We start from the raw sequence: 27,130 nt of genomic DNA on the forward strand, positions 1-27,130 counted from the left end.
CACCCTGAGCAAACAGGGCCCCTGCCCCTCCTCCAAGTCCTCAGAAGGGAATTCTCTACCGATGTCGTCCTCCCGGCCCCGTCTGTGAAATGCCAGTGTGGACATTTGTCCGTGTTTGGAGACTCCCGAGGTTGATCACTGCCCATCCTCTTTGTCCTGGTGCCTTCATTTCTCTCCTGTCTTGCAGCCGAGACAGGAGCTTGCTGTGCTTTAGCAAAGCATACAAAATGGTAGGGACAAGGCCATCGACCTTGGAGCCAACCTTGATGGAAATGAAGATGTGGTTGGGCGACTGGGTGGCTCAGTCGGGCGTCTGACTCTCGGTTCCGGCTCAGGTCATGATCTCGTGGTTCATGAGCTGGAGCCCCGCACGGGGCTCTGTGCTGACAGCGTGGAGCCTGCTTGGGATCTTCTGTCTCCTTTCTCTGCCCCTCACCCGCTCACTTTCTATCTCTAGCTCTCAAAAATGAATAAATGTACATTAAAAAAAAAGTGAAGGATGTGGTTTCTCAGGTCCTATGCTGTGTCCTGCCCTGAGGAACACCTCTCTGTCCAGAGTACTTGTCCTTTGAGGCTCCTTAGGCAGCCCCTCCCGGAAGCCGTGGTCTTTGGGGTGTGCACCTTGCCTTGGTCACTTGGTACTCTGCACTGTGCTTGATAATGGGCAGTAAAGACTGGTGGGCTGGTTGAAAGAATCTGCCTGTCTGGTAACAATACTGCACGTGGGATGTGTCTAAGTAGGGACAAAGACCCAGTGGAGATGAAGAAGTGAGTGGGTCCAGGATTAGAGCCCCTTCTCTCTAATCAGGGGCCAACCCCACCCACTCCCATCTGTGGCGGGAACCCCAGACCCCAGGCTCCTCCGTCCCTAGGTTAACGAGTGCTCTGCAATTTCCCCGGGATGCCTGCAGAGGGCGCCACTAGCTCGCATCTCCTGGGGACCAGTACCATTGCCCTGAGGGCTGGGGAGGGTTCCTGCTGGGTCTCTGGTGAGCCTCTCTCGGGGGAAGCCAACCCTGGAGACCCTGAAGGACTGGCCCATTGAGGGGGCCTGAAGTTGGAGTCAAGTCTCCCTGGGAACAAGGCAAGGAGGGTTCAGAGGAGACCAGGGTCTCCCCGAGAGGAACTTACCTAGTGATGGTGAGGGGATGTGTGGTATGTGGGACCCTCTGGGGGAGGATGACAGCCTATTCCAAATGGGCCCTGGCTGTAAGAGGAGGCTGGGTTGGTCCGAGGGCCCCCTCTGTCAAACCTTGACTTCCTCCTGAACTGGGGTGGGAGCTGTGGCAGAGGGCCGGGTCCCAGCCCAAGGGAGCATAGACACCCAGGGGATCTGGTCACCTGAGGGTACCCTGGCTTCCGAGATGAGAGTTTGGGTGGGGCCAGGCTAGGGGAGGTGGGGAGGAGCCGGAGAGCAGGGTCCAGGTCCCTGCCAAGCGACCGGAGCACCTGCTGCCACCTACCGTGTAGGCACCAGTGACAGCATGTGGCTCAGGAATAATGACCCCTTCTTCGGGAACAGGTGCATTTACGAGGCCGAGGGTGCCGATCTCAGCTCTCCACCCAGCCTATCTCTGGGGTGCCTAGTTACCTAACCTACCAATTAACCCTGGCAGGGGCATTCTACCCACTAATAACCATCATTAAGTAAGGGGGTATGAGGCCACAAAGGCTTCTGCAGGCCCGAAGGTGGGAAGGGCAAAGGTGCTAACCTCTGGGGCTTGGCTCCCCCCCAGGGGCTGGAGGCCTCCGGGCTGGCGAGGCGGCCCCTGGAGGACGAGGGAAGCCAGATGTTTCCTCCTGCTCCCTCACACGTGGCCCTGACACCCGTCCACCCGCTGGTCCCGCCACCAGCTCCGGAAACAGGAGTAAATAATACGGGGGAGGGGGCCTTGGATGTGTGGGGGGACAGGCCGGGGAGGACGTCCCGCGGCTCCGCCCAGGAGGCACGGGCTTTGGGGCAGGAGGTGATGCCACCAGAGAGGAGGTCGGTGGGAAGGTGAAGCAAAAGTGCTCCCTATCTCCCCCCACCCCCAGCAGAGGCTGGACTCCTCCCTGACTGGCACCGGAGGGAGGGGACACCACAGGGTTGGACGGGGCGGGGGGGGGGGGGGCGCCCAGGACAGGCAGGGAGCGAGAGTCCGCGCCAGGCCCTGGCTCCAGCCCTTTCCGGCCCTCATTGTCCTTGGTGAGAACAGGACACAGTCCGGTTCCCACTGCCAGGCCCCCCAGCTCTGCTCCCCAGGGGCTCGGGAAGGATGTTGGGAAACAAGAGAGAGCCAGAGACAGAGATGCTGAGAGACACAGAGACAGATACAAAGGGGAAAGGTTCAGTCAAAAGCCAGCATTGAAGTCCTTTGTGAGCAGAGAAGGCCCTGGGCCTGTGGGAACCGTAAAAGAATGAGAAGCCGGAGGCCCTGCCCCCTCGGGAAGGCCCCTCCACTCCCCTCCTTGACTTAGGGTCACTCACAGGGCCGCCTCCTAAGCAAACAATGGCCGGAACCCTCTGCCGGGCACAGTTGGTGGCACTTAATTGCTCTGCTTCAGGTACCTTTCTTTGCCTTTTCCTCAGGGGGCAGGGCCAAGATGGAGATTGTGCTCCCAAACCCTAGTTCCCCAGTCCCCCAACCCGCCCCCCCCTCCCCGGGGGCCACACAGACTGTGCCGGGAACGCTACTTGGCTGGGTTCCTAGAGGACAGAGACAGGTGCCCCTCATCACCTGGAGTGACAGCAAAGTGTGGGGCAGCAGGGATCCCCGGAGCCAGCCGTCCCCCCTCTCTTGCCTTCGCACCCACGGGCGTGGGGTGGGGTGGGCGTCGTTCCCTCCAACCCACTGTCTTCCACCTGGGCCTGCCGTTCAACAACTACCCCCTGGGACACAGGTCCCGCGTGTCCGTGTCCGTTGAGGCGCCAGAGGTGCCTCAAGATAAAGAGAAATGGAAACACATTCGCAGTGTTTGCATTTAACAAATTAACACTTCTTTTTCTTAATGTTTATTTATTTTGAGAGCGGGGGAGGGGCAGAAAGAGAGGGACAGAGAATCCCAAGTGGGCTCTGAGCTGCCAGCCCGGAACCCCGGTGAGGGGCTCGAGCTCACAGACCCAGAGGTCATGACCTGAGCCCCCCAGGCGCCCCAAGAAATTAACACTTGGTAACACAAGATTACAACACAGTATAATCATGCTAGGAACGATACTATCACAGGATCTTTAGAAAATTCTCCTTCACGGGGAGCTGCAGGCCCTAGTTGAGAAGGTCAAGTCCTACGGTAACGACACATTCATTGTACGGTTCTTTCTAGTTTGTGTACATTGGGAAATTCCATAATAACACGTCCAACCACTGTATGGTGAGCACCTTCCTTCCGTTCTGTCAGCGACAGGGTGACTACTGTGGCGCGCTTGGGGAGGACAGCACGAGTCTCGGTCTGAGGCCCTGTGGGGACAGACCTCAGCACACGGCCCTCGGGACCCGTGAGAGCTCTTCTCGGAGAACCCCCTCCTCCAATGAGCAGGGAGAGCAGGGAGGTCCCCCGCCCAGGTGAGGGTGAGGCTGTGTGTCCAGAGGCCAGGATCCCACGGAAGAAACCTTCCACATACCCCTTCTCTGGGCCAAGAGCGCCGTGAGGGCTGACCTTGGCTGCTTCACGGGAACTTCTCCCCAGCGAGACTCCCCCCTCCCCTCCTGCCTCAGCCTCCAGTCCCCATTTCCAGCCTCTGTGACTCGGGCCTCCCGACTCGGAGAGTTCAGGTTCTGGACAGCACGTGCAAGTGGAACGGCCTGGGTCTCGAGATCAGCCTGACCTGAGTTCTGGCTCTGGCTTTGATGACACTTACCGGGAGAGAAGGCCCTTCGGCAAGGCGAGCGACCTCTATGCACCTTCGATTCTGAGGCTGTAAACGGGGGTAATAAAACCGACCTCAAATTGTGGTAACGAGGCCTCGAATTAAATATCGCGGTGGAGGCTCCGCACAGAGTGCCCGACCCACTAGGCATTCGACGCGCGGTCGCGCTCAGTGACAAGGACGACCGTCAAGTCGGCATCTACCACCTGCCGGTCAGCGTACTTCGTGCCTGATAGATATTCTCCATCTCAGCTCTTGCACCCGAGACCGACCGCCCCAGACCAAGAGGGAGTACAGCAGCAGGCGGCCTTCACACTTGACCACCAGCCTGCTTCCTCCCGGGTCTCCAGCCTGCCGGGTGGCCCCACTAGCCCGGGCTGCCGCCTGGCCCTCTGCCCACGGCTCCCCACCGAGGTCAGGAGGAAGCCAAGTGTTGACAGAGGGAGACCCTGCGGATTTGGGACTTGTCAGCCACTACACTTGCATAAGCCGGTTCCTTAAAAATACATGTTACTTCTACGTATGCACGTCCTATGGCTTCTGTTTCTCTAGAGTCCTGACCGGTACACCCGTTTTAGTGAAATGAAAAGAGGTAAAATGAGAGAGAGGCTAACATAACCTGCTCAAGATTACAAGTGCAGGGGCACCCGGTCAGCTCAGTCGCAGCGTGCAATCTTGATCTCAGCGTTGTGGGTTCGAGCCCCACGTTGGGTGTTGGGATGGCTTAACACGTTTAGGGGCGCCCGGGTGGCTCAGTGGGTTAAGCGTCTGACTCTTGATTTCGGCTCAGGTCACGATCTCATGCTGATGAGTCTGAGCCTCACACTGGGGCTCTGTGCTGACGGCGTGGAGCCTGCTTGGGATTTTCTCTCTCCTCTCCCTGTGCCCCTCCCCCTCTCAAGCTTGCAGGCGCGTGCGCGTGCTCTCTCTCTCTCTCTCTCTCAAAATAAATAAATAAACTTAAAAAGATTAAATAAATAAAATAAACTCTTTACAAGAACAAAAAAGCATTGAAGGTGGGGTTGCAGGCGGCCTCCCAGTTGCCGGCCCCACCCCCCTCCGAACCCCTCTGACCTTGCATTCTTCCCAGCTGGGCCTCCTCGGCCCCCAGTGCCAGGCATGCTTCCGCCTCTTGGCCTTTGCACCTGATGTTCCCACTGCCTGGCCACTCTTCTCCAGGTCGCTCAGGGGTCCCGTCCCTCCGGGGACACCTTTCTGAGCACGCGTGTGATCGAGTGTGTTCCTCGTGCTTCCGCCCCCGGCCTCGCCCGTGTTCCCTTCACGGTAGGTCTCATTACTTGATACGTTAAATATTGATGTGTTTCTCGTCCGTCTCCCACCACCTCACCGAGGCAGGCAATTTATCCGTTTTCATTGAATGCTTCATCGAAAGCGGGGAATTTGCCTGGTTTGTCCCCTAGAACGGGGCCTGACGCGGAACAGGTGCTTGGCACACATTTGTTACCTCTGTTCAAGCTTCTCTTAGCAACACGCCATTGTCACATTCCGGCCCTTTGCTGAAACTCCCCCTCCCCCCCCAACATCAGTTCCAGACTGATGAGTCCCCAGGATCAGCCTCCTTCAGGCCAGCCTCTTCCCCACCCCCTCCTGCTCTGGGAAACCCTGACTCAGCCAGGCCCTCCACCTCTGGTCTACCATTTCCCCTCAGGCCTGGCTACGGTGTGGCGGGGCGTGTGTTTTTGTTAATAACACGGGTGTCTGTCCTGTGGCCTCTGTGCGACTGTGGGGCCCTCGGGTCAGGCACGGAGGCAACACAGCCTGACTAACTGGAACCTTCCCCAAGGACCCAGTAATCAGCATGGCACCTGTGGGCACCCAGTGTTCTTGGGGTGGAGCTGCTGACCTGAGGGACCGACACCCTGTCCCACAACACCAGTCTTTGAAGCTGTCTCTAGTAGCCTGGCGAGGCCTGCTTTTCTGGCCTCGTCTCCGGCCACGCCCCCACGAAGCGGTCTCCTTCCAAAACACAGTCAGCAAGAGTCACTGCCCGTGAACTCTCGAATCTGGGCCTTTGTTCAGGGTTCCCCGGGCCGTGGATGCCACCCCACCGCCACCCGCCCACCTGGCCATCTTCCTGGTATCGACTGGGGGCTTTGGGGCCTCCGTGAAGCCTCCCCCCTGGCGGTCAACCCCCCTCTGTGCGGTGTGGGATTCTGTACTGTTGGCTGAGGACGTCGTCTTCCTCTGACACCAAAGCTGAGAGCCGCCACGAACATGAGCTTAGCCATCCACAGAAGGAGCTTCCCTCAGAAGATGGCAGGGAGTCTAGGGAGGCTAGGGGTGCGTCCTCGGCCCTGACAGGTGACTCACGACCAGAGGGCCTAACACCCCACGCAGGCTTCCCAGACTCTGCGCACCGGTGTCAGCGGCCTCCTGTGTCACCTCCCTTTATCCTACCACAGAGGACCAATGATTGGTTCCATTATTTAGGGGGGGAACCTAAGGCTCAGAAAAGTATGTTCCTTGCCCAAGGTCATACAGCTAAGTAAAAGAAAGAGCAAGGACCCAAGCGCATGACAGCCAAGCTCTAAAACCCCAGACTTTCAAGTCCCAGGCCGCACTGCCTCTCACACCCTGCCACAGTCACACGTGCGCTGTCCTTCTGTGGCAGGAGAGGAGAGATGATCTTCAAAAAGATTGAAGATGAGGAGTTGGACCATAAGAATCTGCTGGCGTTTGTCCCCTGCTATCCAAGGCCAAGGACCCTGTGTCTGGCAGGCGGGAGTCTCTAGAGTGGTTCCATTCGACGGGACCAGGAAAGCCGGGTCAGTTTCCCTGGAGGCCATCAAATGTTAACCTGTCCTTGCCTCTGGCCCTCATCTGACATCTACAGAAGCCCTTGCTGGGTTTCTTACACGGTGCTCCGACCGTCCCGGAGCTGCGCTGTCCCCAGGCAGGCCATGCAGGGAAATAAAGACATGGTCAGTGTCACCGGTCAGACTCTGGGCACTCAGAGCAGGAGCACAGGGGCTAAACCTGCAACCCTAGAGGGCGTGAAGCTTGAATTAAACACAGAGAAATATGTACGCACACTTTCTTGTGCATATTTAGGGTTTCCATTGGTCACTTTTTTTTTTTTTTTTAATGCACTAGGAATTGATTTTGGGATAAGGTATGAGGTTGAAATCTAACAATGTACTTTGCAAATGGTTCTCAACCTGTCCCTCTCCCTCGCTTGCTTGAATTGCTGTGTTTATCCCATGCTAAATTGGCATATATGTTTCTTATTTTTATTTTTTTGAGAGGAGGGGGAGGGGCAGAGAAAGAGGGAGAGAGAGAATCCCAAGCAGGCTCAGCACTGTCAGCGCAGAGCCCGATGCGGGTCTCAAACCCGTGAGATTGTGACCTGAGCTGACATCAAGAGTCAGACGCTTAACCAACTGAGCCACCAAGGCGCCCCTAAATTGGGATCTTTTTTATGTATTTCTTCACTTTTTATTTCCTTCCATTGGTCTAGGGAGAGAAGTGCTATATTGCAGTGGCAGAGTTTGCAAGCTCTGAAGTCAGATTATGTGGGTTTTGCCTCGGTTTCCTCATCTGTGAAATGGAGATAATACCAGCACCTGCTGCATACGGTGGCCAGGAAGACTGAACGAGATAACGCCCGTAAAGTACTCATTACAGTGCCTGGCACAAGGCAATCAATCAGTGACTGTCAGCGGCCACGGTGATCCCTCTCTGCCCCTTCCTGTACCAGTAACCAGGAAGGTGAAATCACTAAGCGCAGAGCTTTGAGTCCGATGGCACAGCTCTGCCACTCGCTATTTTCAGGACCTTGGGCAAGTTACTTACCATTTACCATCTGTCCTAGTTTCCTCATTTAAACTTGGGGGTGTAAAAGTACCTACTGCCGCTGTGAAAATTAAATATAACAATGTCCCACAGGGCAGGCCATGTAATAGCCCTTCGATGAATTTTTATCCTGCTGCCGATGATCATTATGATATTATAATTTGTTATCTGTCTCTATGTGTCGTAGGACAAGCCCTATCTTTCCCCAAAAACTGTTGTGGGGAGTGGCAATCTTTCAGGGCCAGGTCTCCCGTGGGTGAACAAACAGAGTTTCTGGATCTACATTGCTGATGCCCAGCCCCTGGACTGTGCCGGAAGTCGCTGTGACTAGTGAGGTCTTGAGTGACCAGTAGGATTTTGGGTGAAATTGGGAAGCAGGTGGGGTGTGGCTTTGAACTGCATACAGCAAATTGGTAAAAGTGTTTTTATTTTGTCTTAATTGTTTACGTTAACAAAGGAATTTGCATAGTTTAAAAAGCCAACTAGTTTTACAGGGCACTTAATGCAAAATACCAGTCCCCTGTGCCCATTCTCCTGCTCACCGTACCTGCTACCCTCTAAGTCACTGCTGGAACTCTTGGCTGCTTCCTTTGGTACACCTCCTATTTGTTAGTAATGTGCTCATATTAATATTTCTTTTCTTCCATCTTAGATCTAATTAATTGACCACCTGCCATGGATGATGAGGATATGGTTCTCTTTATTCACGACCTTTCTAATACACTCCCCTCCCCCACCCTCTCAATTCAACTATATCCCGATGTTTACTTAACTCAGTATTCAGTGTTTACATTATTAGGGCTGTGAAAATAGTCTTCACAGCTGAGTTATATAACGTCTGTACTAAGACTCTGCGAATCTGTAAAAATCTGCTTTTGTTAATTAACATCAAGGACATGAGCCTGAGAAATTTTGCTCTCTGAAATGGCTCAGTCATGAACTTTACAGTTTGAAACCAGTGAGACTGGAACACCCGCCCTGGGGGGGTGGGGTGGGGGGGGCGGGCGCTGAGCCTGGCAGATTACTTTGACCCAGAGAAGCAGCCTCAATTTCCAACCTCTGTGCAAAGCTTCAGATCTGGGGGTCTGGACACAAATTCTACATTTCTCTTAATTATGTAGCTATCTCTTATATAATTCTCTACGATTCATTATCTTTGTTAAGGTCAGGCTTCGGGCAGGGTAAAGATAGGAGTCAGAGGCTAAAAAATTTTAGCAAAGGCTTTATTGGGAACTAAGGTCTCGGGCGAGGTTCCGTGACTCAGGGAGAAAGAGAGAGAGAGGAGTCAGGGAAGTCGCGGCCGGGTGTGGTGGGATAGGGTTTTTAAGCTGCAGCGGTTCCTGGTTTAGCTCGGGGTGGGCCTTTTTCGCGCCAGGTGGACTCAGTCCACCTCTCAGTCCAGGCTTGCTGATTCCGTCACTTACATTCACGCTTAGCCTGAACATATCAGAAACGCTGCTTCTTTAAATATTACCTGAACTCGGTCCTTTCCCATATCCTGTAATGACCCTGTTGCCCCTGTATGATGAGGGGCCCGCAGTTCCTCCGGTGTGTGCTCTCTGGCAGCTGCGTGCTGATAACCCTAACTCTGCTCAGCTACTGTTCTGTCCAGAGAGGGCTTGGCCAGGCTCTTATCCATTCTCTTTCCTTTGTGAGTCTTTCCCCTGACGTTGATAACCGCCCGCCTTTTCTTTTACTCTATATACCTGCCATGAATTCACTCTTTATGTGATGTATTCACCTTCTCTCAATACCTTAAACTCATCAGGTAATTCCTGTCCGCACACTTTTTTCCGAAAGACACCCCTCCCCATCCCGCACCCCGCCCCAGAGCCCCTCTTCCTCTAGCTAGCTCCAAGCTGCACTGGCGCTCCCTGCGTCTCTCCATTAAATTATGACCACTTCTGTTCTAACACCCATCTCACGGCATCATGGTCAGTTGCGAATGCATCTGCACTGGGGCGAGTGTCTTGTCATCTCTGTTTCTCCAAAGTCTGTCGCGGTGATCAGGTAACGTTCGAGTGAAGGAAAGAATGAGTGAATAAATGGGATTTCTGTGCAGAAGTTTAAGGGGGACGAGATTACATTCCCATCTTCTTGCAAATGTTTGAAGGTGTCCTCAGCAGGACGCCAGCTTCGAGCGGGGTCCTGGGGGACAGAAGCTGCACCGAAGCCCCCGCGGACTCAGGCCACAGTCCACAGTCGGAAGCTCAGCGAAACTCGCCCGGCGCTCAGGCGGCCGCCGCGCCCAATCGCGGCCGCGAGAACTACAACTCCCAGAAGGCCGCGCGGAGGCACCGCCTAGGGGACTACAACTCCCAGAAAGCCGCGCGAACCGAGAGGCCTCCGGGACGCGGGCGTCGGGGCCGCGCCGGGTTCGGGAGAAGCGGGCGGAGGTGAGTGCGGGTTGAGGGCCGAAAGCGGGGGGGCGAGCCGGGCGGGCCCGGCGGCGGAGCGGCCCTGCGGCAGCTGGAACGGAGGGCGGGTGGGGGAGGACGGAGACTCGGACTCGGACGACCGGGGGGTGGGGGGGGGAGTGGGAGCGGGGCGGGAGGGAGCGTGAGCCGTGCCTTCTCTTCCCGCAGTGCCCATGACGAAGCTAGCGCAGTGGCTTTGGGGACTGGCGCTCCTGGGCTGCACCTGGGCGGCGCTGGCCACGGGAGCCCTGGGCCTGGAGCTGCCGTCGGCATGCCGGGAGGTCCTGTGGCCACTGCCGGCCTACCTGCTGGTGTCCGCCGGCTGCTACGCCCTGGGCACCGTGGGCTATCGCGTGGCCACTTTTCACGACTGCGAGGACGCCGCCCGCGAACTGCAGAGCCAGATCCAGGAGGCGCGAGCCGATTTAGCCCGCAGGGGGATGCGCTTCTGACACCCTAACCCCATTCCCACCCGACAGCCTTTCCTCCCGTCGCCCATTAAAGAGCTTATTTTCTAACTCGGTTTAGTTTGAGTGTGGACGGTGGGGCTGGGGACTCTGTGCACCCGCTGTGGAGGAGGGACATTAAGGCGAGCCACCGTCCTGAGGTCGTCTCAGCTTCATCTTCGCATCCTTGCTTGTGGTCCTCCTTTTTGCTCCAAAGGAGGCACAGACCAAAAGATCTCTCAGGAAGGACACGTCATTTCACTCTCTTGGTCCTTTCAACCTTGCTTGCCATGTCAGGAAGTACTTCCTGAAGTCTGATTTCTGTTCTTCATAGCATCCAAGCTGTGTTCTTTGAAGGTCTTCCTAGGTCTTTCCAACTTCGGGGTTCCTTCAAATACCTCTTCTGAGCCAGCCCCTACCAGTCCAAGAACAGCTGTGGGTCAAGCACCGCGTCTCTACCGTCACCAACCAGGCAGGTTGAGAATCACCAAATAGAGACTCAGTTTTGATGGGCAGGGGTAGCAAACGATTTATTTTAAGGCACATTCTAAAGATTGCACCCCAACCTCCACAATTAAAAAATATAATCTGTAAAAAATAAGTGATTCATCTCCCAAGTCCCAGCTACTATTCCAAGCAAAACACTTTCTTTGGCCCCTTAATTCTCACAGTTGTCCTTTTCTTTCCCGCAACCCCCTGCACTCATGGAGCTGGTCAGCAGAAGCAGCGGAGTCAAGGAACTGTCTTTGGTGGCAAGTTGGCATGAAGGTGCCCGGTGGTCAGGCGAACTGCGTCAGGTTTGCAGGAGCGGATAGTTCCTGTCTCGCCCCTGGGAGTACTTCCAGAAAAGCCAGAGGCGAATGAAGCTGGTGAGGATCCCCGGAAGGTTGGGCACCTGAGACCGCAAGGGTTGCTGCGAGCAGAGGAGCGGATTTTCTCCCCGGCACACCTGTCCCCCATCCCTCTCTGTTCTGCTTACCATGATGTAGGGGTCGCGTAGCTGAAACCCATAGAGGGTCCAGGAGGCAGAGGTGAGGAGGGTGGCAATGGTGAGTGAGAAGGAGAGGCGTTGGGTTGATTTAGTCTGAATGACCTTGGCCTTCGGAAAAAGGATCAAAGACACTCCTGTCCCAGGCACATAGCAAAGCTCCTACTTGTCTAAGGATTTCCTCAGGAGAAAGGTCAAACATCCTCTCTAATCTCCGTTACCTAACCTTTGCCTCCCGCCTCCCACTCACCTACCTCTACTGCCCTGTCTTCCAGGGTTTGGGTCTTCCCTTCCTTTGGAGTGTAAGTTACGGTCTTATGTCCCCCACTTCCCCGGACAGCCCCCACTCACCAAGTCGGCCAGTGGTGACAGGTACATACTGATGGTGAAGGTACTGCAGAAGAGACCCAGCTGCTGAAGCCGGGCCTCCGGGCTGGGCACCAGGAGCCAAAAGTAGCCGAAACCCAGGACAAGGACCCCCAGCAGGGTCGCGGTCTGAAGGAGCATGGGGCGCTGCAGGGGAGAGAGCAGCCTTATGGCTAACTGTTCCAGGAGCCTGACTCCCCTGCTGGAATTGGTCCATCCTGCTCTCTGCGAGGCTCCCGTGGGGGAGCCGACCTTCATCCCGGCCTCCAGTATTGCACCTGTCACAGCCCTTTCCCCACCAGTGCTGAACACATGTCTGATCCACCCACATCACCAGTGGTTTCTATAGGAGAAGGTATCTTTTGTGTGTGTGATCTTGGTACACACAGTGGGAACTTAACACATGGTGGTGTGAGTTGGGGAGGGACAGCTAATCAACCCATTTCTCAGCCACTGGCCCTGGCTCTCAAGGAACTATCAGAGATAACGCCCCTTCCCCTCAGTGTGTTGGGCAGCAAGTCACCCTCAGGCTAGGCAGAAACACCAGTTTGCCAGAAATGGGGCGGCAGGGGAGGAGGGGGTGCTGCTCAGCGTGTGAGTCTCAGGCTGGGCCTCACGGAGGCCTGCAAGCCTGGAGGAGCCTTCCAGGAAAAGGTGGCAGTGCCAGCCTGTCATAATCTTCTAGGAAGCAGTGTTTACCCTGCCAGCAAGGCAGGGCGTGCGGCAGAGAGGTGGGTCCAGGGGAGGGCCTCTACCTTCCGAGGGCAGTAGTGCAGATACACCGAGATATACAGGGTCTGAAGCACAGCGCCCGTGGCGTTGACGAAGATTAGGGTCCCGTCACCCTTCAAGGCCCCGTAACTCAGCCAGCTCAGGTTGCTGCAGGGTGGACAGGAGGGCCATTCCCCACGGAGGTGAGGATGGGAGGGGGACCCCAGGGGCCCCTACAACGTTCTTCCTCCCCCTCCCCCTCCCTCAGACAGCCTTTCCCGCCGCAAACGTCGCCCCTCTCACTTGATGTCCGTGGTGAGAAAGGGCAGGAACTGGACACTGTCCACGCTCCGGGTCATCCGCATGTGCCTGAGGTCCGAGCTGTAACGGGGCCCCGAAAGCAGGGGTGAGAGACGGGAAGGGAGAAGCAGCCTGCTGGGGAATCTAGACCCCCGATGCCTGTCGTCCCCGGACCACTGCAGGTCCCGGCCCCACCCTCAGCTCTCCGGACTCTCCCTCAAGTGCCCAGCCTCGCCCTTGGGCCCCGGATCCCTCAACCCGAATCCACTTTGACCCGGGTTTCGGACGCAGCTTGGGGCTGCAGCCACGTCTCTGTCCCCTCTCTGTCCCTTCCTGGCTTCCAGGTCCTGCCCCAGCCTAGCCCGGCCGCGCTCTCACAGGCCGGTGGAGTACATGATGAGGGTGAAGAGCACGCAAGCTCCGGAAAGGAGCGAGTCGGCGACGCCGCCCGCCTCCATCTCCCCCTGGGTCGGATCTTGAGCCCCGCGCGACCGTCAACTAGCTGGGCCGGCAGCCCGCGCCGCCGGAGCCCCGCCCCTGCCCCCGGGGCCCCGCCCCCGCGCGGCGCCGTGCGCCGGAAATGGGTCGGCAGCCCCGCCCGCTCCAGCGGCGCGCCGGAACTGGGCCCCGCCCCCCGAGCGCCAGGCCCCGCCCCTGCTGGCCTGCTCGGAAGCCGTCCTCCGGGTCACGCGGGTGACGGCGGGTCCCGCCGGTCGCGCTCGGCCTGCCCCTCGGCCCGCCCGGACCCCAGCCTCCACCCTCTTGCCGACGTGGCCGACCTCAAATCAAAGCCTCTGGGCCCTTCCCGCCCGGAGCTCCGGCTCACAACCGCAGCTGCCCAGGGCTTGAGAGGTTTCCCCCTTTGTTGAAGCCTCTTCCCAGGGTCTCCCCTCCATGAGTGGGCTTGCCGGGAATCACCGGTCTGTCAGGCGCCCTCGCCTTCAGCCACACGGCCAACCTTGCGTGATGTGGCCCACCCGCCCAAGCGCCCGTCACCGACCCCCTAGGCCAACCCACAGGAACTTTCCTGCGGCCTCCCACGTCCCGCTGCTTGGGCTGTGCTGGGCTGTGCTGGGCTGTGCGCCCAGGCCGCGTGCCCCCGAGCACCCACCTGCACCAGCACCCGCACGGTTCCCGCCAAACCCCAGAGCCTCGGGAGCGCGAGGGGGCAGGGGATGGGAAGAACTTCCAGAGTGAAGTGCAGCCCGGAGCCCCAGAAAATCCTCAGACGGGGAAGCACCCCACCCTCTGGTGACGGTGGGGGGGTCCTAAGTTAGGACGGAGGAGCAGAGAAGTATGTCCAAATAAACACGTTGTTTTATTATTTGTATAAAAAAAGTCCAGTTGTAGAAATCAGCACAGACACACATCAAGTTTATATACAGATCCTGTCCACGTGGGCCCTGCCCCTACACCTAAACTCTAGACACAGGTTGGCACAGCCCCCCTGCTGGCACAGCTCTGCGGAGTGCTACCCTCAGATGGGAGAGGACGGGGCGCAGTGCCTGGCTGCAGCCCTCTCCCCGGCAGCTCCAAAGACTTCCGGAAGTCTTGGGGAGGTGCTGGATCAGCCCAAGCGCGCTGCCTCTCCCGTCTCTGGTTCCCAGGCATGAAACTGTCTCACACTCCTCCTGCAGCCAGTGCCTCTGGGCATCCTGGCTCTCTCTGGAGGGGCATCTTTGCCAAGCTCAGTGTCCATCTGTATGACCGCAGGCTCCCTCCAGCTCGGCCTTCTCAAGAGGCCACATCTTGCACAGCTTGTTCCTTTGGCTTGAGGGCAGAAATGGTGGGGGAAGGCCTATCCCCACTCCCCTGTCCATCCCTCGAGGTGGAGGCAGTGATGGCACTACCAGGCTTGCCGACCCCCTTTGGGTTGAAACTCTTGATACCCGTTTTGAGGCTGCTGGATGGCAGCTTGTGCATGTGGTGGGAATGGTTCCCAGGAGGACTGGGGCCGTGGGAGGGGTCCCCGAACAGGTGAGGGTGCCCATCCTGCCTCCTCGGCCCGGTTCTAAATCCTCAGGCCAGGTGTGGCCTATGTCTTCATGGGGTTTGCAGCAGCAGGAGCGGCAGAAGCAGCACAGCCCAGGCAAGTGGGAAGAGGCGGGGGGCAGCGCTGTGCCCGATGCTGTGTAGGACCTGTACCTCTGGGTCATCTGCAAGATGAGGGGGTGGAAGCCCCCAAGGTGAGTGGCCCTACTGCTGGCTCTGGCCCTCAGCTCAGCACGGTCTCCCCAGCCCCTGCCTGGCAAGGAAGCCACGTCCTGTACCCAACCTCTTTAAGCAGATGCCCTCTGTGCCCCAGGCCCACTTTTCTCTGGCTACGTACCTGCTGGAAGTCTCTTCTCCTGTGGGTTGACATGGGCCTGAGGACTGGGAGCTGAAAGGCAAGGGTGGTAGTGGGTCAGGTGCCATGCCGGGGTGGGGGGGCGGGGCTCACGCGCGGCGGCCGGCTGGGCCGTTGGTGGCACTTCCCTGCCATCCCGGCTCACTAGCCCAGGATCAGCAAAGAGGTGCGGGAAGGAGGCCCACAGGGCTCTGACACTCACTGATTTTGCCACTGACGATCACCTTCAACCTCAAGCACTGGTCTTCCTGGTGGTGGATGGGTTTGGCTGCAAGATAAACCCACAGAGTGTTAAGGGAGGAACCTCTGTCAGAAGAAATCACAAGTGCAAACTTCTCCGCCTCTTTTCCCCGGCCCCGCTCATTCAGACCCCTCTCTTCCCGCTCATCTTTCATTCCCACCTTCCTTCCTTTGCCCGCTTTCTGCTTCCCGCTCAACCTCCCATTGTCTGGGATGACCCTTGGCTTTGGAGGCGGTGCTTAAAAGGAGCGCGGCCTTTCCCTCACGGCTCCCAGCCTGGAGTTGGCCGAGGCCTTCACAATATGCTCCCCTGCCTGATATCCTCCCTGTCCAGGCCCCAGTGACGAGGCGAGGCCTGGATCCATTCTACACACAGCTGATTTGCTAACTCCCGAATCCACCAGTGCCTCTCGAGCGCCTTCGGCAGAGTCCAAACTCCTTAGCACTTCCTAGGCCGCCACGACATGTGGTGTGTGCCCTGTCCCCTGCACCCCTCCACGCCTACCTCTCCCCACGTGCAGTGTCCCCCCTACTCCAGACTCGACCACGTGGCGTTCCCTGAAGGTCTCCTGCACCCGTTGCACGTGTCCCCTCGTGCCCGGCCAACTCCTCGGCTTGTCCTAAGCTCTTGGGTCCTCGTCCCCAGGAACCCTTCTCTGAGCCTCCTGAGCCTGGCAGGCACCCAGGTCGTTTTCCCAAGGCCCCCGTGCCCACATCTTCACATCACATCGTTCTAACGGTCCGTTCACCTATGCGTGTTGCTTTCCAGCTTTCCGGGCTACAGGGACCCTGTAGTGATTTATTGACCTCTGTGCCTGCGGTGCCAGGCAGAGTGCCCAGTACACAGAAGCTCATACCACGTGTGTAACGTGAGTGGATTAAAACAATTCCGGATCGGAAGGGCCGTGTGTGGCTTCGTACTGAGCACGTGCATCACACCTGCTGCGTCCCCGTGTGGCCCGTGCGCGCGCCCCGGGGACTCACAGATGTAGTAGTAGCTGTGTCCCTCTTTGAACTCCTTGCCCAGGGTGAAGGGCGTGAAGCGCTGGAACTTCTCCGACAGCTTCTCCGGGCCGTGCCTGGCGCTCGGCTGGTTGCACTGCCAGCGGACCTGATCCCTGGACTGGGGTTGGCACAGCTGGTACTGCTCACGCTCCACCAGATACAGGGTGTACCGCTCCATGGCGGCGGCCGCCACAGTGTCGTCCTCGTAATGCGGGCAGATGATGTCCAGGTAGTCATTGAGCCGGACGTGTACTGTGTAGTCCTCGCTCCGGAACCTGTTCCCGGGAGGCAACAGACGGTCACTCAGAGGCCAGGCTCCGGGCCAGAGCCGCGGGCCTGCGAGCGGCTACCCGGCCCCCCACGGAGATTTCTGAACAGCCTCAACTCCCAGTATTTTCTGACCTTGACCTCTTCAGTGTCTTCTCGCCATCTTCGAACGTGCCACCCCCCTCACTGCGTCCGTCCTCTAAATTGCATCCGCCTGGCATCCTTCAGGTGCCCGACCACTTCCCGTAACCCCCCGGGGGTTCGCCCAAGGAAGGGCTTCTGAGTGTGTCCCCGGCTCGCTCACCACTTCCCCAAATCTGTGCTCCCGGCTGCTCTTCTCCAGCCCCGTCTGGGACCCAGCCCGCGACGCCCTCCCGTCGGGAGAGCCGCGCTCAGCCCCCAGCACACCTGCGGCGGGGCCGCCCGCGCCCTCGCCCGTGCCCCCGGGGCGCGTTCACACTCGTCGGCTTCACTTCCGCCCCCCGCACACCAGGCCGGCACACACTCCCGGATCCGCCACTCTAGCGCCTCCTTGTCCGCTCCTCCCAAAGCATCCCAGGCCTCCCCGTCCATCGCCAAAGCCACGCTCGCACCTCCGCGGAAGGAGCTCCAGAAACGCCGGAGCTCTCGGCCCGGCGGAGGCCGCCCCAGGTGCGGCCAGCGCCCTCCCCGGGGCCCCAGCGGCTCCGGCCCGGCTCCGCCCTCCGGCCCCAGACACCTGGCTCCAGGCGCCGCGGGGCGGGGTCCGGGGGGGGGGAGGGGCCTCCCCCCCCCCCCCCCCCGAGCCGGTCGGCCCCTCCGGATTCCCCCGGCGCGGCCGGCCGCCAACGCGCTTCAAACCCGGGCCCCGGCACGGGTGGGGGAGGGGCAAGAGCTCGGCCGAGCGGCCTGGTCGGGGTGGGGGGGTGGGGGTGGCACCCCCTGCCCGGTCGGCGGGCGCCCTCGGAGGCCCGGCCCGGGGGCGGCGAGCACCCGGGCCCCTCCCCCACCGGGGAGGGGGAGGAGGAGAGCGCCAGTGAGGGAGAGGCTTTTAAAATTCCTCTCTGGAGAGATAAACATAGAAGCCATTTCAGAACAGGTATTTCAGCTCTGGGCCTGGCGTCTTTCCCCCATTCCCGTGACGGGCACTGACTCATTCCTCTTCCACCTCCGCCACCCGCCCCAGCACTCCTGAGAACCTGTGAAAATCTACCTGGTCAGAGGCGGCCGGCCCCCAGGACCTCAGGGCCAGGGCTCGCCCCGGGCACAGTCCTCCAGGCCCGGGAAGCCGGCGCCGGCCCCTCCAGCGCCCAGGAGCCCAGCGCCCGGCTCGCAGCAGCCCCGCCCTCCTCCCCACGCGGCCCTCCCGCCCGGGGCCTGGAGATCCCGCTCCGGCCCACCGCCCTGAGTCACCCAAGCCAGCCCCACACCCACCCAGCTCAGGGCCACCTCGTCTGTGCCTGCGAGCCGGGCCTGGCTCGGCCCCTGTGCACTCCACTCTGGCTGGTTTCTCTTCAGTCCTGGGTATGGGAGGGTGTGTGTGTGTGTGTGTGTGTGTGGCCAGATGGACAGGGCAGAAGCTGTGCTTGGTGGGGGCACCCATTATCCCCCTCCTGGGGGTGCAATCTGTTCCACTTAGCACTCCTTCGACTCTGGCTCTCCGTCTGGGAAAGGGGGGCAAGCGGCGTCAGGGAAGGCGGGGAGGGGGGGCAAGGAAGAGGCTCCTTCCTGAAAGAGAGGAAACCTGGGAGCTTGGGAACGGAAAAGGCCAGGGTCCCCCCCTCCCTACTCATGGCTTCCTGTCCCCTCCTCCTCCTTCAGCCAACACCTGGCATGGGCATAAACAGGGACTTTGCTCTCTCCCACTAGGGCGAGACTGGGTCAAGGAAGTACAGAGCAGGCAGGTGGGAGCAGCAGCGGGTGGGGAGGGCGGACATTAGGGCTGCCCCTGATGCCGAAGGGCAAGAGGGCATTGCCTCCTGGGCTTGGCAGCAGCTGGCAGTTCCCTCCCGCCCCACAAGCCACAGCCTACAGACCCCCCACCAGGCAGCACTGCCACAGGGTCAGAGGAAGCTGGCACCACGGATTTCTCCAGCGGAGTGGGGGGGCGGGCATGCAAGGGCTGGGGGTGGCCAAGCTGAGCGTTTATCCTGACCGGAGCTGCCCAGCCCTCCTCCCCCTGCTCCGCCCTACCCACCTCTTGTGTTTTCCCACAAATATTGTTCCCGTAACTTCAGAAAACTCAAGGGCAAGAACAAAGGGTCCAATGGGGCTTCTCCCTCCCAGGGCCATTTGCCTCCTAGCCCTAAACCTGCCCAGGATGAGTTAACTCCTTCCTGCCCAGAGCCCCGAGTAACCCTTTTAACCCCTTCCATTCCTTCTGAACCTTTCCCATGACCTCCCTCCTCCCGTCTCTTAATCTCATAAACAGGTGACTCCCTCAGCCTACTACACAAGGCATGCGCCCCACTCATGCCACCTCAAAGGATCCCTGGTGTGTGGAGGGGAGCTTTCCAGGGTCATCCTAAATACGGAGTGCACAAGCTTGAAGCCAGAAGGCCAGGCCCCTCCTGAGGGGTCCTTCCAGGATTACAGTGAACATTCTGCTTACTCCCCATGTCACATCAGGCACCTATCTGTGTGGGCAGACGTCCAAGCGACAAGAGGCACAGAGGCTTTTGTCGTGGAAGGGCCTAGAACGAGAGCCGTCGGCGCCAGGGAGGGTGGTCCAGGCTGGAGGCAGGAAGTGTTCAGCAAGGGTCCCTCACTTCAGAGTTAACAGGGGGCCAGGGGGGTGGAAAGGAAGGGCAGAGATAACCCAGTGCAAGTAACTGGCAGGCAGGCTCCTGCCCAGGGCTGGGGTACTCCTAGTTATGTCCCAGTTACCGGGGAGAAGCGAGGGGAAGAAACTCCACGGGATCCCTCCCGCCTCTGGTCACGGCCCCAAGACTCAGGTCGGGGGCTGGCCGGGACAGTTAACCGGGCCACGGTGGGGGTGGGGGTGGGCAGTGCCAGCCGGGCGCCCGGGCTGCCGGGCGGAGACTCGGGGCTTACTTGGGGTTTGAACTGTTCCAGAAGACGGTGTGGCGGTCAGCAGCGGCCAGACTGCAGCACAGGCCCAAGAGCGGGGCCCAGAGGAACTCCATAGCGGGGGGCCTGGCCAGGCCGGGCGAGGACGAGGGGCTCCTCGGGGTCCGGGTTCCCGCGGGCTGTCTCGGCGGCGCAGTCGGCACCGCGCACAGCTCTGGCCCCTCCGCCCGGCGACTCCGCCTTTTGGGCCGGCGCCGCCCGCCACCCCGCCCCGCCCCCGCCCCCGCCCCGCCCCGCCCGGCGCGCGGCTGCCCCGGGGCTTGGGGGCTGGGAGGTGGAGGAGGGGAGGGGAGGGGAGGGGAGGGCAGGGGAGCGGAGCGGGACTCGTGCCTCGGCCGCGACGGAGGTGCCGTGTGCCGCGAGTCCGCTCGCCTGTGGGTGTGCGTGCGGGCCGTGCGGGGCGCTCGGTGGCGCGCGGGAGAAGGGCTCCAACGGCACGTGCAGGACTGCGAGCGCGCGGCGCGGGACCCGGTCGGGCTGCGCCGCGCGCGGGTCCTGCGGGGCGCGAGGTCGCGGACAGGGCCCGCGCCTTCCCCGAGCCCAGCACACCCAGGCTCGGGCGCCCGCGATCCCACTCTCCTCCCACCCGCCTTTCCCGGACTCCGCGCTCGGCTGCTCCTCCCTACGCACGCGGCTGTTTGTTTTTGTTGGGTTTGTCAATGTTGTCTTTGTTCGCGAGATGGTGTCATCGCCTAGATGCCGGGAATAAAGCGCGACCCTGTGTGATCGGGTGTGTAACGTGTGCGGCTGGGGCCAAGGGCGCCCCTGCCCGTCTCCGCCAGTGACAGGGAGGGACACCCGGGCTCCTGGGTCCCAGGGGCGCCCTCTCTTGTTTCTAGTTGGCCAAAGGGCACTACTGACGTGTTCGTGAGTGCGCGCGCGCGCGTGTGCGCCAACACACGTGTGTGCCGTGCGAACGGGCTTTGGATACGGACTGTGAGAATCTGGGCATTCCCAAAGTGTGACAAACCGCAAGCCCGCATGTGCATCTGGCACGCGTCAATACGTGTGATGGCGCGCGAGTGTGAAGGCATCTGTGGGTGGCTCCGCAGCCGTGTGTGCAGCTCCGGCGTGAGTGCGCAAGTGTTAGTGAACCGCGTGTGAAGAGAGGCGGCCGTGGGGAGGGGCGGGGGCTTGCACGGCGGGCCCCTCCCCCTCGCCCGGCGCCCGGCCCCGCCGGACGCGGCCCCCCGGGGCCCTTGTCCCCGCCGGGATCTGCCGCCGGCCGGAGCAGGGCTGGCGCCAGGGCGGGCAGGTGTTTGCTGAGGCTCGAGTGCGCGTCCGGGGCGGGGGCCCCGACGCTGCGTGCCTGCGCGCCTTCTGCGGCTCCCGCGTGTGACTGCGGGGCTGTGTGCGTGCGCGGCTGGCGTTGCGAGCGTGTGCGCCTCCCCGGCCGGCCCGTCCCCGCCGCCGCGCGTCGCGGGAAGCCGGCTCCCGGCCGGCTCGGACGCAGCTCCGGGGTTCCGAGGCCGTTTCGGCCTCTTCTTTTACGGCCGGGCCTGGCGACAGCGCCTGTAATTACGCGGGGCCGGGACGCCGCGGCCAGTCCGGCGCTGGCCCCGCCGGGGAGGAGCCTGGGGCGGGGAGAGCCGGGCCCGCCTCCTCCTCCCACCCCCCACCCCGCGCCCCCGCCCCGACGGCCGCAGGCGGCGGGAGGCGAGACCCCCCGCGCGGACCGTAAACACTTCCCGAGCGTAGCCGCGTGGCTCTGCGTACGCCCCGCCCCCGCCCCGGGCGGCGGCCCAGCCCCGCGGCTGCAGACGTGCAGCGCGTCGCTGCTGCGGGGCCGAAGTCCACCCGGCCGCCCGCCCGCCGGCCCCCCGGCGGCGCCTCCCGCGCGCTTGGCTCACCTGGGAGGACCCCTGGGAGGAGCCCTGGGCGTGGGCCTCCCGCGTGCCCCCGGCGAGAGCAGCCGGCCCCTGCCCGGTGCCCCCGAGCACCGCAGCTCCGCGAGCGCGGGCTTTGCCAGTCCCCCGCGGCGTCGGCAGCGCCTCGCCGGGCACCCGGCACACGTGGCACACAGTCACTACGTGTGTGCGGAGGGAGGGGAGTCCCCGCCGCGGGAGGTGCGGCCCTTCTGCGGGCTCCCCGCTCTGAAAAGCAGCCCGGGGAGGGGGAGGGGCGGCGGCTCTGCAGAGACGGTGGCCCAGGTTGCCCACCGCCGGGGCCGGGCCGGGAACGTGTGAGGTCCCTGCGCTGCGCCGCCCGGCCGGGCAGGTTCGGGCGAGCTCAGCCCAGCCCGGCGGGGCCACGTCCGTTCGCTCTCTGCGCGCGTCTAGGGCTGGGGCGGGGCGGGGGCGAGCCGGCTGGAGAAGGGCGGGGGGCCTTCCCGGCTCGGCGCTGTCCCCAACATTCCCACTCCAGGTTGTGGTCCCTGCACTGTTCGATCCATGTATTGTGCGTCGGGGGTCGCTTGTCAGACCTGGAGGGGCGCTCAGGGGCCGGGCGTTGTTATTTATGGGCACCGAGGGTGACGGTGGGGCTAAGACAGAACCCCTGCCCTCGGGAAGCCCCCGGACCAGTAGGGGATACAGACGAGCCACCGTTCGTACAAGCTGACTAGTTTGCTGTAGGTGCTGTGGCCCAGGCGGCAGTCCCGCCCGCCGCGCCCCTCGCCCGCCCCGCCACCCCTAGAGCCGCGGCGACGCCTGCTGGACCGAGAGGGGGGCTGCAGGCACCGTGCGATCCAGACGCAGACCACACCGGGCACTTCCGCTCTGAGACTCGGCTTCCTCCGGTCCCCTCCCGTCCCAGCCCCAGCCTGCCCAGGCGGCGCTCCTCCGGGCTCCTGCTTTGGACTACCTCTCACCGCTGACTTATGCGTCTGTGTTGGCTCTCGGCACCGCCACCCCCAGGCAAACATCTGGGCTCAGTGGCGGGAGCTGTCTGAGGTGGCTGTCTGTCTGTCTGTCTGTCTGCCTGTCTGCCTGTCTGGGAAATTCCCCTAGTGAGTCCTTTGTGGGAATTCCCGAGGCACAGGGTTAGCCTTCCGAGTGCCCTAGGAGAGCCCGGCCTCTGGGAGACGTGCTATCCACCTGTGAGGGCGGGGCGCTGCCCTCCTGCGGGCGCCAGTTTCCCCGTCTGGACCAGGCAGAGAGTGATTGCCACTCCCTTGCCCAGCGCCCTGTGGTTGGAGGTGGGGAAGGCCAAGGCCAGTGTCCTGGGGCACTGTCTAACCCCAGCAGCCCCTGAGGGCATCTCTGGGCAATGGGGTGAGGTGGGAGGGGATTCCCTGGTGAGTCCTGGGCCCAGAGCAGCCTCTGCTCTGTGTTCTTTTGGAAAATACAGCGTATATTTCCCACTTTATTAGTGAGGTGAGCAGTTTTTCACAAGTTGGAAAATAGAGAACAGGAGTACAGAGGGGTGGGGCCTGCCAGCCGCCCCTGGGCTGACACCTTTGTCCCTTGCCTGCCAGCCTTTTGCTTGAGATTTTGTTTGCTTGCTGTTAGCTAGTGTGATAAGCATGACTCATTTCTGCTGTGTCCTTCTTTTTGCCTTTTAACTTCCATCTTATACTCTTTGTAAACAGCATTTTTAATGGCAGCGTAAGTGTCTCTCAGAGTTTGCCACTGTAAAGAGGAGGGGCAGAAATAAATAACAGCATCCACAGGCACACACTCAAGCACTCCTCAGTTGCTAAGCAGGGCTGATTGCTTCTTGGAACTTACAAACAACCCTGACATTGACTTTCAGTCAGCAAGCATGTATGGAGCGCCCGCTCTGGCCTGGGCCCTGGTTTAGGGCTGGGGGCTTCGTGCAGGACAGTAGGCGAGGGGCTCACATTGTAGATGAACTCGACATCTGCTTCCTTCGATTTTGGAGAATTTTCATGTTGCCACACGGAAGCCAGATTCTTCTGACCACTGGTCCAGTTCTCTCCCTGAGGGCGCAGGTGGCCAGAACCTGGTAGATCTGTCCCCTGGGGATTTTCCAACTCCAGAGGGGGGCCAGGCTCAGAGAGAAGGTGGAATTCTTCCCCTGGGAGTCCCCTCGGGGGAGAGGAGGTGGGGCAGGACGGGGCGTAGAAGGTAGTCGGGGCCTGGGCAGTGCTAAGAAGGATGGGATCCTGGCTTCTGCACAGAAAGCAGAAACACCAGGAGGCATTGTGTACAGGTGCCTCTTGCACCAAAAACTGACTAATCACTCCCGTCACTGTCCTGGGAGGCCCTGGGGACTCTGAGGTATATCCTTGCCCTAAAGTAATCTAGTCTCTTGGCAAATACGTAATTAGAATATAAGATAAGAGTTATAATAGAGGCATAAGAGACAACAGGCTGTGGGCTCAGCGAGGAAGGAATGTTTACTTGGGATGAGGGGGCCTTCACAGAGGAGGGGATACTTGAAATGGGTTTTGGAAGGTGAGTAGGCATGCACATCGAGAGAGGAGGGAGCAGGCAGAGGGGTGGGAGGCTGTACAGGAGCACTCCGAGGGAGCTACAAGTACAGAATGGGTCTGGGGGTGTGACAGGAGGTGAGAACAGGAGGTGGTTTGGGGGCCACATTGCCAAGGTCATTGAGTCCAGGCTTGGGATTTTGACATCGTTCTGTGGCTCACTGATACTTGAATAGAGCACTAGGATTTGTATTTTAGAATGTGGGTCAAGGAGGGGGAGCTGGGGCGGGGGGTGGCTGGCTCCCGTGGGAGTGTGCGGGGCCAGGGGACGGGTTAGATGTTGCTGGAGGAGAGCCGAGCCCCAGGCACGGGCAGGGAGGAGGCTGGGAGGGGGGGGGCAGGAACGCCGCTTCTGCGTAGGGAATGCAGGACAGGAACAGACCTGGGGGGCAAACCAAGTACCGGTTTAAACAGGAGGTTTATGTTTCCCGAAGCACAGAGCGCTCTGGAAGCAGGATGGCCGCTCGTCCGTGTGGTCATGGAGCCAGTCCCCTCTGCTTGTCCACTTTGCCGCCCTCAGCACCCTGGTCACAAGGTGGTGGCCTCGGCCACAGAGCTACATGCCCGAGGTGGGAGGGGTGGGGGTGTGAGGTCTTCTCCTTTTAAAGGCCTCTTTTTATCTGGTAAGGAAATCTTTTCTAGCCACTTCCTAGACCGATTAGCCTCAGGGGAAAAAACTGGCTCAGTGTTCAGGGCCCGCCCTACACCTTCCTGGGAGGGGAAGGGACGCTCTGTCTGGGGCTGGGGCCCACCTCCCCCACATGGGGCCTACTCTGCTCCCAGTAGAAACCTGTTAGCCTGGGGGAGGGGTGGGCACCGAACAGAGCCCCGTGCCCCTCTGGGACTTCCACGGGAGGGTCCCAGGGGGCAGCCGGAGGGGGGGTGGTCTGGAGCTCGGGAGGGGTGGGGGGCTTTGGGACATCGTGCCGAGCCTTGAGTCTCTAGGCAGGGAAGAAGAGACTGCTGGATGTAGGGCTAGGAGTCCCTCTGAGACGGAAGCGAAAGGGCCCCACCAAAACTGCCTCTGCTCTTGCTAGGACCCTCCCCCACACCTTACACGTGCCTCCCGGAGGAGTGCATATCCTCCGGTGAAGGTCAAGGGGTCAGTGACCTCTTCCAGCACAGCAGTCAGCGCCTAAGGAGTGACAGGGCAGGATCACGTTTTCCAAGACCACGGACTCCCCCAGACCCCAGGCCAAAGTGAGACTCACTCTCCTCTCCTTCCCGAGTCTCCTGGATGCTCTGTTCCTGTCTACTCTCTCTGTCTCTAATGAGCTCTGTTCTCACTTCCTCTCGGCTCAAGTTTGAGCCCTGCGGCACGAAGCCGCGACCCTCTGGGCCGCTCCTGTGGGGCCCCCCTTCTGTGTCCTGGAACCCAGTCGGTGTGGGTGGGGGGAGGTCCCTGCTCTCAGCTCCCCAGCCTCGGGGCCCCCAGCGTGGACAGGCCCGTGCAGGTCGGCAGGAGAGCATTCGCCGGACAGGCCCGTCAACCTCCTTTCCACCGCTGGCCGGAAGCTTTCACCGTGACATAGTTGCTACAAGGGCAGGACCTTAGGTGCTTTTATCTCAAAAGTGTTCCTTTTACACACTGTTTTTTTCTGATTGCAGAAGGACTAGAGGATCAGCGCAGAAAACGTGGAGAAGCACAGAGGTGACAGCGGGCCCAGCCGGCCCCTTCCCCACAGCTCGGCAGGTTTTATGGCGAATGTCTTTGTGAGGCTGCGGTTTAATGCCCGTGTTACGGCCGGCTCGGAACCCCTTGCGTTTGTGTAACATTTTATGACCTTCCAGTGTGTTCGGCTGCGTATTTTATCACGTGCCATTTCATTTTTACAGACTCCTCACGTTGTGAGGTAGGCACAGGCAGGAATTGGGCCCCCACTGACCGGGCGAGGAAACCTGGCGGGGAGAGGGGACGGAATCAGAGCTCACATGGGTACGCCGCGTGTGGCTGCCTCCTCCCTTCCGCACCTCGCTGTCTGCCTGCCCCGGGTGTGAAGGAAGGGGCTTGGCACCCAGTGCCGATTTGCTGTGGGCCAACGGAGGCAAGTGGACGGAGGGGGGGAGGGGGGAGCTCCTTGGCACCAAAGCCCCTGGGCGGGGGCGGGGGGGGGGAGGAGAGAGGACCCCGGGGGGCTTGTGGGACAGGCCGAGGAGACACAGAGCTCCAGGGCTCAGCCCGCCCTGGCCGGTCCCTGCAGTACAGCTTACCTCCCACGCCACCCACATTTCTGGAGGCCGGTTTGTGTGCCAGGCACTTCCGGGGAGGCCGGTAATGACCTGCGAGCAGGACAGAGCAGGAGAGACAGGGCGCCCCAGCTTTAGAAACGAGAACACTCTTTAACCTCTCTGAGCCCCGGTACAGGTGCTGGGGGGCCCCAGGAACACACACACTGGTCCTACGGGGCGGTCCTTGGTGGACTCCCCAGGAGCACGGCTGCCCAGAGCCCTGAGGTTCATGGGGTGCAGACGAGTGGGGGGAGTCCCCAAGTAGGAATGGTGGCCAAGGGCATTCCATGGCCTGAGGGTTGGGACAGGCCACTCTTCCCAGAGCTGTGGGTGTGCCAGGAAGGACTTGGGGGGTCTGTGCCTCCAAGCCTGCTCTTCCCCTCCAGGCCTCTCACCCCCCCCCCCCCCCCACCATCGGCTGGGCATCATCACCTTCACTAGTTGCGGGTCCTGGGGAGCTGGGTCTCACGGAGGAGGAGGGATTGGCTAAGAAAAGGTGGGGAGGGACACACAGCCTGGTTGGGTGCAGGGAGGGCAGGAGCTTACAGAGCTGATGTGCAAGGCGGGTGCGTAAGTGCTGTGGGACCCGGCAGGAAAACTCCCCTCGGGCATGAGTCCCTGCGTCAGGGAGGAGTCGGGTGGGACAGACATCCCGGAGGGGGCCTTTTACAGCAGTCGTTTACAGGGAGGCT

General features: G+C 60.6%; 4 protein-coding genes across 6 annotated transcripts; 2 read left to right on the forward strand and 2 right to left on the reverse strand.

Moving 5' to 3' along the window:
• The first annotated feature begins 9,960 nt into the window (after positions 1-9,960).
• On the forward strand, positions 9,961-10,595 carry DPM3 (dolichyl-phosphate mannosyltransferase subunit 3, regulatory). Its single transcript, XM_060644729.2, has 2 exons — positions 9,961-10,056; positions 10,246-10,595. Exon 2 carries the CDS (start codon positions 10,251-10,253, stop codon positions 10,527-10,529), a length of 279 nt encoding a protein of 92 aa, XP_060500712.1. The 5' UTR covers positions 9,961-10,056; positions 10,246-10,250; the 3' UTR covers positions 10,530-10,595.
• Positions 10,596-11,026: 431 nt separating this feature from the next.
• Positions 11,027-13,488, reverse strand: SLC50A1 (solute carrier family 50 member 1). Of its 2 annotated transcripts, none has more exons than XM_060644728.3 (6): positions 13,282-13,488; positions 12,892-12,969; positions 12,633-12,756; positions 11,863-12,024; positions 11,503-11,622; positions 11,027-11,418 (listed from the first exon to the last, which is right to left on the reverse strand). In XM_060644728.3, the coding sequence occupies exons 1-6, from the start codon at positions 13,344-13,346 to the stop codon at positions 11,317-11,319; spliced, it is 651 nt and encodes a 216-aa protein (XP_060500711.1). In that variant the 5' UTR covers positions 13,347-13,488; the 3' UTR covers positions 11,027-11,316. The 2 variants fall into 2 exon arrangements, with proteins under 2 accessions (XP_060500711.1, XP_060500710.1); XM_060644727.3 differs by having other exon boundaries at positions 13,267-13,458.
• A 699-nt stretch (positions 13,489-14,187) lies between these two features.
• EFNA1 (ephrin A1) lies at positions 14,188-19,985 on the reverse strand. Of its 2 annotated transcripts, none has more exons than XM_060644726.3 (5): positions 19,781-19,985; positions 16,460-16,755; positions 15,438-15,503; positions 15,218-15,268; positions 14,188-15,044 (listed from the first exon to the last, which is right to left on the reverse strand). In XM_060644726.3, exons 1-5 carry the CDS (start codon positions 19,870-19,872, stop codon positions 14,932-14,934), a joined length of 618 nt encoding a protein of 205 aa, XP_060500709.1. In that variant the 5' UTR covers positions 19,873-19,985; the 3' UTR covers positions 14,188-14,931. The 2 variants fall into 2 exon arrangements, with proteins under 2 accessions (XP_060500709.1, XP_060500708.1); XM_060644725.1 differs by lacking the exon at positions 19,781-19,985 and adding an exon at positions 17,052-17,334.
• Positions 19,986-20,512: 527 nt separating this feature from the next.
• On the forward strand, positions 20,513-26,295 carry LOC132686805 (uncharacterized). Its single transcript, XM_078441247.2, has 4 exons — positions 20,513-20,538; positions 20,847-22,707; positions 24,649-25,409; positions 25,818-26,295. The coding sequence occupies exons 1-2, from the start codon at positions 20,513-20,515 to the stop codon at positions 22,000-22,002; spliced, it is 1,182 nt and encodes a 393-aa protein (XP_078297373.2). The 3' UTR covers positions 22,003-22,707; positions 24,649-25,409; positions 25,818-26,295.
• Positions 26,296-27,130: the final 835 nt, after the last annotated feature.

Source organism: Panthera onca, chromosome F1 (assembly GCF_046562875.1).
Source record: "Panthera onca isolate mPanOnc1 chromosome F1, mPanOnc1 haplotype 2, whole genome shotgun sequence".
Lineage (NCBI taxonomy): Eukaryota > Metazoa > Chordata > Mammalia > Carnivora > Felidae > Panthera > Panthera onca.

What these genes read in the sequence shown, in the direction of transcription:
- DPM3 (XM_060644729.2), top strand. Translation starts at nt 10,251, where the DNA reads ATGACGAAGCTAGCGCAGTGGCTTTGGGGACTGGCGCTCCTGGGCTGC.
- SLC50A1 (XM_060644727.3), bottom strand. Translation starts at nt 13,346, where the DNA reads ATGGAGGCGGGCGGCGTCGCCGACTCGCTCCTTTCCGGAGCTTGCGTG. An exon ending in TGCACTACTGCCCTCGGAAG is followed by an intron (nt 12,025 to 12,632) that starts GTAGAGGCCCTC and finishes TCTCCCCTGCAG; the next exon opens with CGCCCCATGCTCCTTCAGAC. An exon ending in TACGCGACCCCTACATCATG is followed by an intron (nt 11,419 to 11,502) that starts GTAAGCAGAACA and finishes TTGCGGTCTCAG; the next exon opens with GTGCCCAACCTTCCGGGGAT.
- EFNA1 (XM_060644725.1), bottom strand. Translation starts at nt 17,320, where the DNA reads ATGGACGGGGAGGCCTGGGATGCTTTGGGAGGAGCGGACAAGGAGGCG. An exon ending in AGCACAGATTTGGGGAAGTG is followed by an intron (nt 16,756 to 17,051) that starts GTGAGCGAGCCG and finishes TCCCGGGAACAG; the next exon opens with GTTCCGGAGCGAGGACTACA. An exon ending in ACACAGCTACTACTACATCT is followed by an intron (nt 15,504 to 16,459) that starts GTGAGTCCCCGG and finishes TTTATCTTGCAG; the next exon opens with CCAAACCCATCCACCACCAG.
- LOC132686805 (XM_078441247.2), top strand. Translation starts at nt 20,513, where the DNA reads ATGCCGGGAATAAAGCGCGACCCTGT. An exon ending in GGAATAAAGCGCGACCCTGT is followed by an intron (nt 20,539 to 20,846) that starts GTGATCGGGTGT and finishes GCGAGTGTGAAG; the next exon opens with GCATCTGTGGGTGGCTCCGC.